Genomic DNA, 12,466 nt, shown 5'->3' on the forward strand with positions numbered 1-12,466 from the left:
GTGCTCCCCCTCCTTCTGCTCCTGATTTGGACCTTGAGATTTCTGTCCGGTGCTCCAATTTGGGTCTCTGTCTCTGTCTCCTTCTCAGCAAGTTTGTTATTGATATTTATGAAAGCTACTGCTTTTGTTTGTTTCATTTTTGTATGTTGAAATTTTGTACTCTGTATCTTCATTGAAAGTATTTCTTCTAAAAGTTTTCTGATAGCATCTGTAAGGACTTTTGAGTATAGAATTGTTATTAGAAAATAGAAATAACATTTTTCTTTCTTAGTTTTATCATTTTCTGTCTTTCTTTTGTCTTGGGGATTTAGCTAAGATTTTTGAGCGCTGTATTAAATAAGAGATAGTAGATACCCTGATCTGGTTCAGATCTTAGGAGATGTTTCCAGAGTTTCTGACATAGTATAATGTTGGCTGTAGGTTTGCTATATATGCACTTTGTTCTTTTGAGGTATGGTCTGTCTGTGCATACTTTTCCAGTACATTTATCATGAATGTGTGTTAAACTTTGTCAGATGTCTTTTCTGCATTTATTCCAGAGGAACAGTGAGGTTGTTTTGTTTTCATTTTCATTTGTTTCTAGGAATTTTTAAATTTCTTCCCTGATTTCTTCAATGATCCAGTGTTCTTCATAAATGTATTGTGTAGTCTCCAGGTTTTTGTGGTCTTTTTGGTGTTTCTGGTACTGCTGAATTCTGCTTTGATCCCACAGTGGGTAGTCAGTGTGTGCTCTTGTGCTTGTTGACTGTGATGTTACCAGTTTAGCTTCCATGTGCTGCTGAGAAGCATGTGCATTCCCTTTGTGTTGTTTGGACTGTTCTGTGGTAAGTTGTTAAATTCAGTCAATCTATGGTGTGGCTTACATTTCTTTGCTGATTTTTAAGTTGGGAGAGTGAGGTATTGAACCTTGCCACTATAAATGGAGACTGTGTTATTGTTTCCTGGCCACCCAAACCTGACACATAAAACCTATATTAATTATAACACTGTTTGGCCAGTGGTTCAGGCATATTCATAGCTAGCTCTTACATCTTAAATTAATCCATTTCTAGTATTTTATATTTTACCACAAGGTTTGTGGTTTGTTATCTCACATCTTGCTCCTTGGGCGGCTACATGGCATCTGCCTGACTCCGTCTTCTTTCTCCCCGCATTCAGTTTAGTTTTCCTGCCTAGTTCTATTCTATCCTGTCATAGGCCAAAGCAGCTTGTCTATTAGCCAATGGTAATAAAATATATTCACAGCATACAGAGGGGAATCCCACATCATGCCACTGTTACTATGTCAGGACTTATGGGATCTTTATGTCTTTTAGTGTTTGTTTTATGTAACTAGGAGCACTCACATTTGGTGCATAAATGGTTGTAATTATTAGTTTTTCTTGGTGAATCATTCCCTTTATTCAGTGTCCTTTGTGTGTATGTGTGTTTATGTGAGTTTCTGTTTGTGTGTTTGTGTATCCTGTGTGCAGGTGGCTGTGGAGGCCAGAAGAGGGCATCAGATTGTCTGGGACTGGAGTTGGAGGCAGTTGTGAGTTGCCTAATGTATGTGCTGGGAACTGAACCCAGGTCCTCTCTGTAAGAGCAGCAAGTGCTCTTAACTGCTGAACCATCTTTCCAGGCCCTTCAGTGTCCTCCTTTATCTCTTTTAGATTTTTTTTTATTTGAAATCTATTTCCTCAGTTATAAAAATAGCTTTGCCTTTTTGTTCACTGCCTCTGTTTGCTTGATAGGTTGATTGCATTCTTTGACATTCAGTTTTTAGGTATCTTTGCTTGGTGAGTGGGTCTCAGTTTTTATTTATATTTGAGTTTTTTTTTTTTTTAATCAACCCTGTTATTTCCTGTGATTTTATTGTGAGATCCTGACTGACTGGATTACAGCTATTTCTTTTCTTCCTTCCCTCTTAGTTTTGGGGGTTAGCTGGTGCACTGGGCTAGACCTGTTTCTCTTCCAGCTCTTCTTTGTTCATCTGTTCTTTCAGGTAATGTACTCATTTAGTAAGATGCTTTTAATGTAGGTTATCAGCGGTAGGGTTTAGAGAAGGAATGAGGTACTTGGAAATAAAGTGAGGGACACCCAGGAGTATGAATGTGTGGGTTTCTCAGAGAGAGAGAGAGCTGTCTCATGGAAGTGGATTCTTTCATTATTTACCCTTCCCGTTAGAATTCCCTTAAGAATTTCCTGCTGTGCTGGCTTTGTTGTTATACATTGTCTTCATTTGTGTCTGCCTGAAATATCCTTATGGATATGGATATGGATATGGATCAGTGTTGAAAGATAACGTTCCTGGGTATAGTGCTCTTGGTCTGCAGTTGTTTACTTCCTGTACTTAAAAAGACTCACTTAGGGTTTCCTGACTTTTGGGCTGCAGAAGTTACTATGATATTTCTCCCTTTGGGAGGTGACTTTTTTTTTTTTTTTTTTTGGTTTTTCGAGACAGGGTTTCTCTGTGGCTTTGGAGCCTGTCCTGGAACTAGCTCTGTAGACCAGGCTGGTCTCGAACTCACAGAGATCCACCTGCCTCTGCCTCCCGAGTGCTGGGATTAAAGGCGTGCGCCACCATCGCCCGGCGGGAGGTGACTTTTTTTCCTTGCAGCTTTTAGCATTGCTTCTCTACTTCATTTTTTAGTTATGGAGAAGGTCTCTGGCAAGGTCTAGTTTGACTTCTGGATGTTTCTTGTGTTTGAATTGTGGCCCCTTTTCTTTAGGTTCATGGAGTCTTCTGGTGTAGTATCATTAAGTGCTGTGTCTCTTCACTTTTCCCTTAGCCCCTCCTTCTACCCATAGAGATGAAGGCTGCTCTCCCAAGTGCCTCTCTGGAGCGTTTTTATCCCTGTTTTTAAAAAGATAATAAATTTACAAATGAAATTTATTTATGGTATTTCTGTTTTCTTTTGTTTCTTCATTAGTAGTCTCTTCCTCACGGCTGTAACTTGTAGGTCTGTCTTCTTTTAAAATCATAACTACTGTGAATTTTACCTCTCTTCAGATCACTGAGAGATATTCACATTTATATGAACTTTTTTCTTAGATTTAATAGTACACCTCAACCCCCTATCCCTAGAAGAGTGTCTGTTGTTTACATAGATTCTCCGGAGGGCAGTGACAGTGACCGGAGGATGAAGACAGGAAGAGGGAGAACTTTGAAAATGTTCCTGTCTCCTACAGAATGAAATTCAAGCTGTCCTTGAGCACTCGGAGTGGAACTTCTGCTGCTGCTCTTTGTTCTTTTTCTTTTCAGCTTGAGCCACACTCATTTTTGCTGGTTACATGCTGTACTTACATTGTTTCTTCTGCCTTGGAAGACCTCCATCCCCTCCTGTACTTAAATCCTTTATAATTTTCTTCTAAAAGGCAATTTTTTATGTGTTTTCTTCTTCTTTCCAACTGAACACAATTTACTCCTTTGTCAAAAAAGAGTCACTGGGGAACCTGCTCCCTAAGAAAATTGCTATTCGTAGGGACCCTCCTTCCCCAATACCAAAATGTGCCAGTGCCCCAGTCCCATAAATACTGCATACAATATGCATATATGTGTCTGTGTGTTCTGAGTACATGTCTAGCTTATTTACAATACCTAGTAGTATGTAAATGCTATGTCCATAGTTGTACCATATTGTTTAGGTTACTGACAAGGAAGAGAAGCCTGTATATGCTTAATATAGAAGCTTTTTCTGAATAATTCAGTTCATGGTTGAATTAATTGAGTGGAACCCAGAGATATGCAGCATCAACTAATCAACTATATATATACTGTAATCATATTCCTTGAATTGATAATCCTTGAGATTAGAATGTGGGTAGTAATTTATCTTTACTTCCTCTTAATAGCTAACATAATGGACAGTTAATAGATATTTGTTGAACTAATTCTTTTGAATATAATATTAAAGCATGGATTAGAAAACTTATTCCTATCCCTAATTAGTTTTTTCCTTATCATGTTCCTACTATTTTTATATAGATGTATGAATTGGTAAATAAAATAAAATATTAATAAATTAAAGTATGTTTTCAGCCCTTTGATGTTAGGGAACACAGTGATTAATCAGTTTGGTTACTAATAAACTGTAAGAACATGTGATCTTCAGAGATGCATATTAAATAATTTTTGAAGTATGAAATCTATAATTAATTGTACATGGCATACTTGTCTTCAGAGGTGGAATGATTAGCGTCTGGATCGTACATATTTACTCTTGACTGGGTCATGTTCTTCAGGAAGATAATCAAGAAGGGGCATTTTAGGTCAAAGGATATCAAGCTAGTTAAGCCTAAGAGAGCACAGAAGATGGTTTGTACTAGGATGTAATGTACAGATGTGTATGTGAGGCAGTGATAAAGGTGTAAGGCGTGAGTGGAGACAACTGCCCTGCTCCCCCACCTCCTTGGGGATTTACATGCCCTGCAGAATTTGGACTGTAGTCATAGGGAAGAATCCACCAAGAGTTTTAAACAGGAAAGTTAATAGATTGTTAGAGAGACACAGTACAGAGTGTTTCTGTTAGATAGGGATATCAGTAAGTCAGAGATAAATGTAAACCAGAGATAAATGAGGAATTCAATTTCTTAGTGCTGAGAAGATGAAAACAGGAAATCACTGTTTAGGTGGATGTGGAGAGTGGGGAAGGAAACGCTCATCATAACTGAATAGTTTGTTTATTCTGACATCACTTCTGAAGGAATTTTTAGTAGAAGAAAGTAGAAGTATAATTTGGGGAAACTGTCAGTGGGAAATATGCAGATTAGGATACGGCTGCTACTCTGTGTTATTGGCTGGGTGTGATGTATGATTGGAGTCACTGACGCAGGCTTACAGCGATCCTCACTGGTAAAGGCAAAAGCATTTCTCTTTCTTCAATTCAGTTGCTATTTATTTACTTTTATAGATAGGTGCCCAGTGTGTGGCCCAGGCTGCCTTTAAACTCACTGCAGACCACAGACTTGTGGCAGTCCTCCTGCCTCAGCTTCTTGATTATTGGAAGTACAAGCATCACTACCACTGCAGCTACGTTTTTCTACTTTTTGTTTTGTTGTGTTTTAGGTTTATTACTTAATTTGATATGTTTGTGCATTTTTCTTGTGTTATGTATGCGTACCACATGTGTACCTGATACCTGTGGAGATCGGAAGATGGCATCTCACCCTGGGACTAGACGTACAAATGGTTGTTAACTTACATGTGTGTGCTGGGAACCAAGCCCAGGGTCTCTGCAAGAGCAGCAAGTGCTCTTTAACTGCTAAGCCATCTCCCTAGCCCATTTTTCTACCTTTAATGAGCATTTTAACCTGGTGAGAAATAATTTTTGTGATTGAGATTTTTGCTTTTGCTTCTCATATTTAAGATCCAAGTTAAGTTTGTTTAACGGTATTCTAATGTAATATAATGTAAGAGCTAATGAATATAGAGAAGATATTTAACTAATTGGGGACAATGCATTCTTTTGATAGATTTTTATGAAACCAGATTTTGCCTTGGACGATTCTTTAACTTTTAATTCAGTTTTACCATGGTCTCATTTTAATACTGCTGGTGGGAAAGGAAATCGCGATGCAGCTTCTTCCAAGTTGCTTCAAGAAAAGGTAATTTAATTTCTCACTAACTTTTCCCATACAGCGAACTTTATTCTGGTTAGGTGGTACTAAATCTTAGGTTTACTGATTAAGTTCTACTTTTTAAATGTTCTCTCCTACTCTCTCCCCTTTCCAGTCCTTTACCTTCTTTCTCTTTCCTCTTCCCTTTCCTCTTCCTTTCTTTCTTGGTGTTGGGTTTGAACCTAGGGCTTTATCCGTACTAGGCCAAGTGCTCTACCACCTCTCCTACCCATTAAATTCATTTTTGTTGCCAGTCAAAATTATAACAACTGTGTTCTTAACTGATGGGTTAGAAAGTAGACTCTTAGTGGGGCAAAGTTATGACTGTGAAAAGAATTCTTCACTAAAATAGAGTGGGTGGAATTTTACTTTAAAAACCTTATTGTGTGTGTGAGATATGTATGGTAGGATCGATAGACGCCACTGTGTAGGTGCAGAGGTCAGAGGACAGTTTTGTGGAGTCATTCTCTCCTTCCATTATGTGGGTTCTAGGCATTTAACTCAGATCCTTGGGCTTAGGAGCCATGTGATTTTGCCATCTCATTGGCCCTAAGTGATGACGTTGTAGTGGAGAGAATATACTAGGTACAAATTGCTTTGTGTTTATCCTAAATATTTCAGTTACACATTAGCTGACTCCGTAACAGTGATCTAAAAGCTCAGTGAACCAACTTTGTGAAGTGATGTTTTTTTCACTTCAATATTGAAGATCATTATTTTGAAACAAAACATGTTTAGTTAAATAGAATAATCCTACTACAATATTTTTGCTTTATAAAGCCTAGTCTTTTGTATTTCTTTGGTCAGCAATCTTTAAATTTTACTGTGTCACTATGTCTTAGAGTAGACATTTTGAAAGTTGTTTTTAATTCAGAACTCTGGGCATATCTAGAATCTTTCTACAGTTCGAGTGACAGTAAAGTCTTTAATCTCTGTTCTTTCTCAGCACTTGGCCTAGAGCCTCTAAAAGTCATGACTGATTTTTAAGGACATTTTCTTTCACTCTTGTGACATTGCTTGACCTATGAAAGCCTCTTTCAAGTCTATAAAGAGGATCCAGTTTTCCGTAGGAACTGAAGAACAGACCAGGGGCCTGAGAAGACTTGTGGGCAAGAATCATGTGCATTCCTTTTCTCATTACTGTAAATGAGAATAAGATGATTATTTTTCCCTTAGAAACTTTCACTTATGAAAAGCTTTTCCTTGAGTGAGAGTCCTTTTAATATTTTTATTGATTATAAACAGTGGCTTATGATACGTGTTACCTTATTTCCTGACTGCACTTCACGTTTAGAGTCTTATACTCTGGTAGAATAATACCTAAAAAAACAAAAACTCCACGTCATTAACTATACATATAGTTGTAGAAGTAATTTAAAAATTCAGTCCTTTACATCAGTTTAATAGGAAATAAATTATGAAAGTATTATGCTTTTGGAAAGAGTGGATTAATGGAATATTGATGAATTCCAAAAATCTTTAAAATTCAAAGGATATTCTTTTCTCATTCTGAATATTTAAAGTAACTAAAGTGATGGAAATAAACAATTTTTTAAGTCCCAGAGTCAGGTTTGTTGTATTTCCACTCTGGCTCTTTTTGTTCTGCTCTGTTAGAAAAGGAATGAAAGCATTAGGCTAGCTCTTCTCAAACTCCTGATGTAGTGGGGCGGTTAGTCCCCTGCTAACTGTCAAGCAACATTGTTTCCTGCTCTGTGATGTGAGTGCATCTCAAGTCAAATCTTTGCTCTGTGTTTTCATTAAGAAAGGCTTTTTCTGGGTGAGATGACCCAGGGGGCAAAGATGGCACTCCAAGCCTGATGACCTGAATTGTGAATTGCAGCACCAAGATCCACACAGCAGAAAGAGAAATGACTCACAGTTTTTCTTTTGATGTCTACATTAGGCTGTGACATGTGCCCCTCCCCCCACAAAGTAAAGCAAGTGCTTTTTTGTTTTAAGGCTTTCCTTTAAAAAAGGGGTGGGGGCAGGACTAGATCTGTAACTTGGTGGTAGAGTGAGCCTCTCATGTCTGAGAGCCTGGGTTTGATCTTAAGCACTTCAGGGGCTGAGGGGAGGTAACTGTGCATAGGAACAAAGTTGTTTACTTTCTTGCCTTTTTTTTTTTTTTGCTTTATTTTCTTTTTGTTTTAGTTTATTTTTAAAATCACAAATGTGTTAAACTGGTCCAGAGATTGGCAGCATCATGTAAGGCATAGGTGAAGGTTATCCATTCATCAGATGCCGTTCTGACAGTTGGCTCCATTTGAACATATAATCGATTTTACTGTGTTTGTATTCATGTTGCTTTTTCAGTAAGTGTGCTGTATTGAAGATGAGAAGAAAAAGGGTATGAGCTCAAGAAAATTAAATTATAAAATTTCTTTGTAACCATTTAGATTAAATAAAAAATACTATTAAGTAAATGACCACTGTTGAAAATAATACCTTCTAATTCTTTAAATCATAGAGACTGAAAAGTTCATTAATCCTTTAACACTTTGTGATTCAGAAATAGTGCCTAGGTTACAAAATCTGAAAGTAACAACCAAGAGAAATGGAGATATTATAGTAATAAAAAGAAGCATATTCTTTAGAAAAAGAAAGGAAAAGGTGGCCCTGTGGTCAGTAGATGTGCATGGGGCTGAGAGTCACAGAGGCAACAGATTATACAACAGTAAGAATTAAGCTAAGCATAGTAGTATTATAATATACATGAGCATTTATCACTCTCTTAAGAGTATAAGACATCAGAGTAAAAATTATAAATGGCTAAAAGAATAATTTTGAAATATAAAATAAGCAGCCTTGAAAAAAGACCATCAAAGTGAATGATAATGTAATATGTGACCGAACCAACAGACTTTTGAAATAGTGCGGTCTAGTATGCAGAATGAGTCTGACAGACATGGGTTTTATATGTTAATTTTGGCACTGGCTAACCACATGACTGTATTCAAATTATTTAATGTGTTTTCTCATTTGTAAAATGAGAATGCTAATTATAGCTTTTTGTTAAAATTAGAAAACATACATGCATGTGAAACAGATGTGATAGTGCATAGAAGAAAAAGCCACCTACTTAGATAAATGACATAGGGTGTTGATGTGGGCCAAGGAGATAATTTTCTCTGAAATCTTAGAACTCAGACTCCCAGTAAGCCCTGAGCTCATTGTGAGACAGAGGTAGTATTTAAAGGGTAGCAGTGCCTGGAAAGGAAGAAGTAGGCAAATAAGCTTGTATTCTTTGATCTCACATTTATCTGGTTTGGGGCTGCACTTTTTGATACCCATTTTGTGTGTCAGAATCCAAGGATCCCATGATCCAACAAGTTACGCAATAGAATTTAGTACTTGTCAAAACATTTTTACCATTTCCAGAAAGTTATTTGGATAGTCAAGAATGATAATCTTAAAATATATCTGATTTTTTTTCTTTCCTCTGAAGCTGAGCCATTATCTGGATATTGTGGAAGTAAACATTGCTCACCAGATCTCTCTACGTTCAGAAGCATTTTTTCATGCAATGACCTCTCAACACGAATTGCAGGACTACCTCAAGAAAACTTCCCAGGCTGTAAAAATGCTTCGAGATAAAATTGCACAGATTGATAAAGTTATGTGTGAAGGATCACTACGTATTTTAAGACTGGCACTAAGCAGAAACAATTGTGTTAAAGTATACAATAAACTGAAGTTAATGGCCACTGTGCACCAAACTCAGCCTACAGTGCAGGTGTTATTATCTACTTCTGAATTTGTTGGAGCATTGGACTTAATAGCAACAACTCAAGAGGTTCTGCAGCAGGAGCTTCAGGGCATTCACAGCTTCCGGTATGTCTGTCCAGTAAACCATTCCAAGTAATGTCAGGGAACTTTCAGGGATAAATATGTGTATGCAGTGTTAAAAGTGTAGGTATATTCAGAGTGAAATGTATAGTTTTCTTCCAGATTGGTTTGCTTAGTAATGTTATGATTATGTTATTTATATTAGCAAAACAGATAAAAACTAAGTATTAGTGTTATTTCAATAGAGAAACTAACTTAAAATTTCTAATAGATGAAATAAATACAAAACCAGTTAGAATTTTGAAACTAACACTTTGAAAATGTTCAAATGACTTTGTGTCTAAATGGTAAGTCTGACAACTCTGGTCTGTGAATACCGGAGTGCTTTAAATTGTTTAGAGTGATGATTGTAGGCTCATGAGATGGCTACAGTGGGTCATGGGGTCCACGTGTGTTCTCATGGCATATACAGGCACGAGTACAAATAAAGTAAACATAAAAATCTTTCTAATAGGATTTAAACTGAATTTTTTAAAGATTCATTTCTAATTTTCAGTTTGTGTCTCAAGTTTCAAAACTCCAGATAATGATTGGGGGAAAAAAACCCTGTTCTTCCTGAGTTCTTACTTTGAGAATACCTTTACAAAACCAAACCAAAACAAATGGGAGATAACTCAATTAGAGAAGTGCTTACCAAGGAACTATGAGAACCCAAATTAGATCTCTAGAATACACACTTTAAGAATTTGGTCATGGTAATAGACACAGAACCTGGAAGATCCTTGGGACTCATTGGCCAGCCAGCCAAGTCTACTCAGCAAGTTCCAGAGTGCCTCAGGAGTGGCACCCTTGCCTGACCTTTGGCACACATGCACACACTGATAAGGGTGGGTGGTGGTGACTACAGGTGTTTGTTGTTCATAATGCACTTGCTTTACCTATGAATTTTATTTTATCTTTGATACCACTAACACAAAAACAAAGCTAACTTGACTTTGAAATTACATATAAAATGCCTTTAAGAGTGTAGCTATGGATATTTTATGTGAATTTGTATTATTTATAGACCAGTTGCAGCCATTACAATGTCATTACACTAAGAAGGTGTTGGTGTTTTTATGGATGGAAGTCTTGTCTTCTGGCAGACTCATTAAGAACTTGCAACAAGAGGTTCATTGCATTTTTACAGATGTGCTCTGTAAGTTAATAGAGATGTAATATAGTCTAGGAGAGTTAGAATCAAAATAAACTCATTTTGGTTGAATTACAAGTTCAATTTGGTTGAATTAACTAAGATTATGTGTATGGACTGATTAGATAGCACTTTAGAACTTGTACAAAATTGAAGAATGACAGTGAGCACTTAGGAATGACAGGCTGACTGAGAGTTTTAAGTCATGACAGTTTCTGCTGTGTTTTGTTAGGAGGAGGAGTTAATCACATGGCTTGGCAGTTAGGGTACATCAACACAGTGTGGTGGTGTGCAGATGGATGTGGAACTCTAATGCTAGGAGCATAATCCAGATCTTGATGGTTGTAGAAATGGTTACAGGCTAAGCCACAAATCTTTTGAAAGGCTATTAAAAGCTCTTATAGAAAATTCTCTCCTTAAAATTATACCTGTACATAAAATTTTGGGTGATTCATAGGCCTTTGAAGTCTACTATGTGTTTCCCTACATGGACCCCCCCCAAGTGACTAAATGATTTCTAATTTTTTTCACCTCTGAATTAAAATTTTTTTTTCAATTTGTGTGATATTTTTAATGCATAGTTGATTTTTATCATTGCTTTACAAAAATAGACTTAAATGGCAGAAGCTCTGAGTTTCACTTCTGTTTATCACCCGATAAAGTCATAAAATAGGCACCAGTATTGTCTGATCAGCACAGAACCAAGAACTAGAATTAAAGATTGAATGCCTGCTTGCTGAATTCAGATTCTAAACCGGTTCTATTTTTTACTGCAAAGGTTATACAGTTTTATTTGATACATCTGTTTGTTTTTAATCGATAATATTGATGAAGACTGTAGTTAGCCAAAGGTGTCTGGAAAAATTCTAAGACTAGAGTTGGATGTTATCAGTGATTTATGATTTATTGTACTACAGAATTCAAGCTTGCATCTATTTATGTATTTACATAGCTTGTTCTTGGGGGTCAAACTCATAGCTTTGTCATACTGGATAGTGACCCGCCAACAACCCTAACTTGGATGTAGCTCTTGTCTCATTTTGCTGAGATGTCTGTTGTTATTTTCTTTATAATATATACATGTGAAGGATATTTATTTATCTGTAAACATTCTGTAAAGTTGCTATCACCTGTCAGTTCTCGTATGCTTATAACTGTCTAAAAGTCTGGTATCAGAATTGAGTTTAATTTATACTTCACATAAGCATCTTTATATGCAAGTTATTTAAAAAATGAAAGAACCCTAAAAGAAAATATCTTAATCCTGATTCATACTTGAAGTCATTTGAGACTGAGTTTGGTAGTTGAGGAATTTTACTTTGTGTTTTAAATTTCTGGCAGATTCTATTTGATGGATTTATAGTCCTTTTACTATGAGATTGTTAAATGTCACTGTTATTTTCTTGTAAGCTTCATTGATACTTTAATGCCACTTAATTTTATTTGAAAATATAATTCATTTTAGATTCTTTATGTTTTTTGTCTAATCAATTAGGGAAATGTATGCTCTAGGTTTCTTTCTTTCTTTCTTTTTTTTTTTTTTTTACTATAAGGTTTGTTGGTATAAATTGTGTTCTTTTTAAATCGAAGAACTTTCTATTTGAATTTCACCTGTTTCCCAACCTCCCATACCTTGGTCCATGTTTTAGTCATTTTTTTTTATGGGACATGTCTTAGACAAGCCCTTAATCTCTTAGTAGAAGAACCAAAGATCACTGTTGGGTTAAGTTGTTGATAGTCTTCTGTTTTTATAAGTTAGTCTAAGCTTTATGTTTGCCTGTAATCTTTGTCTTACTTTTTTTTTTTTTTTTTTTTTTTGGGTTTTTCGAGGCAGGGTTTCTCTGCGACTTTGGAGCCTGTCCTGGAACTAGCTCTGTAGACCAGGCTGGT

The 12,466-nt window shown here is 36.4% G+C and overlaps 1 protein-coding gene across 2 annotated transcripts in view; it reads left to right on the forward strand.

The window, feature by feature from the left end:
* Positions 1–12,466, forward strand: part of Vps54 (VPS54, GARP complex subunit) — a 75,392-nt gene that overhangs the window by 22,487 nt on the left and 40,439 nt on the right. For both annotated transcript variants that reach the window (XM_005366459.2, XM_005366460.2), the window contains exons 6-7: positions 5,455–5,586; positions 9,044–9,429. In XM_005366459.2, coding sequence (XP_005366516.1) covers positions 5,455–5,586; positions 9,044–9,429 — 518 coding nt within the window. The remainder of the gene's footprint in view (positions 1–5,454; positions 5,587–9,043; positions 9,430–12,466) is intronic.

The sequence above is a fragment of the Microtus ochrogaster genome, unplaced genomic scaffold (assembly GCF_000317375.1).
Source record: "Microtus ochrogaster isolate Prairie Vole_2 unplaced genomic scaffold, MicOch1.0 UNK9, whole genome shotgun sequence".
NCBI lineage: Eukaryota > Metazoa > Chordata > Mammalia > Rodentia > Cricetidae > Microtus > Microtus ochrogaster.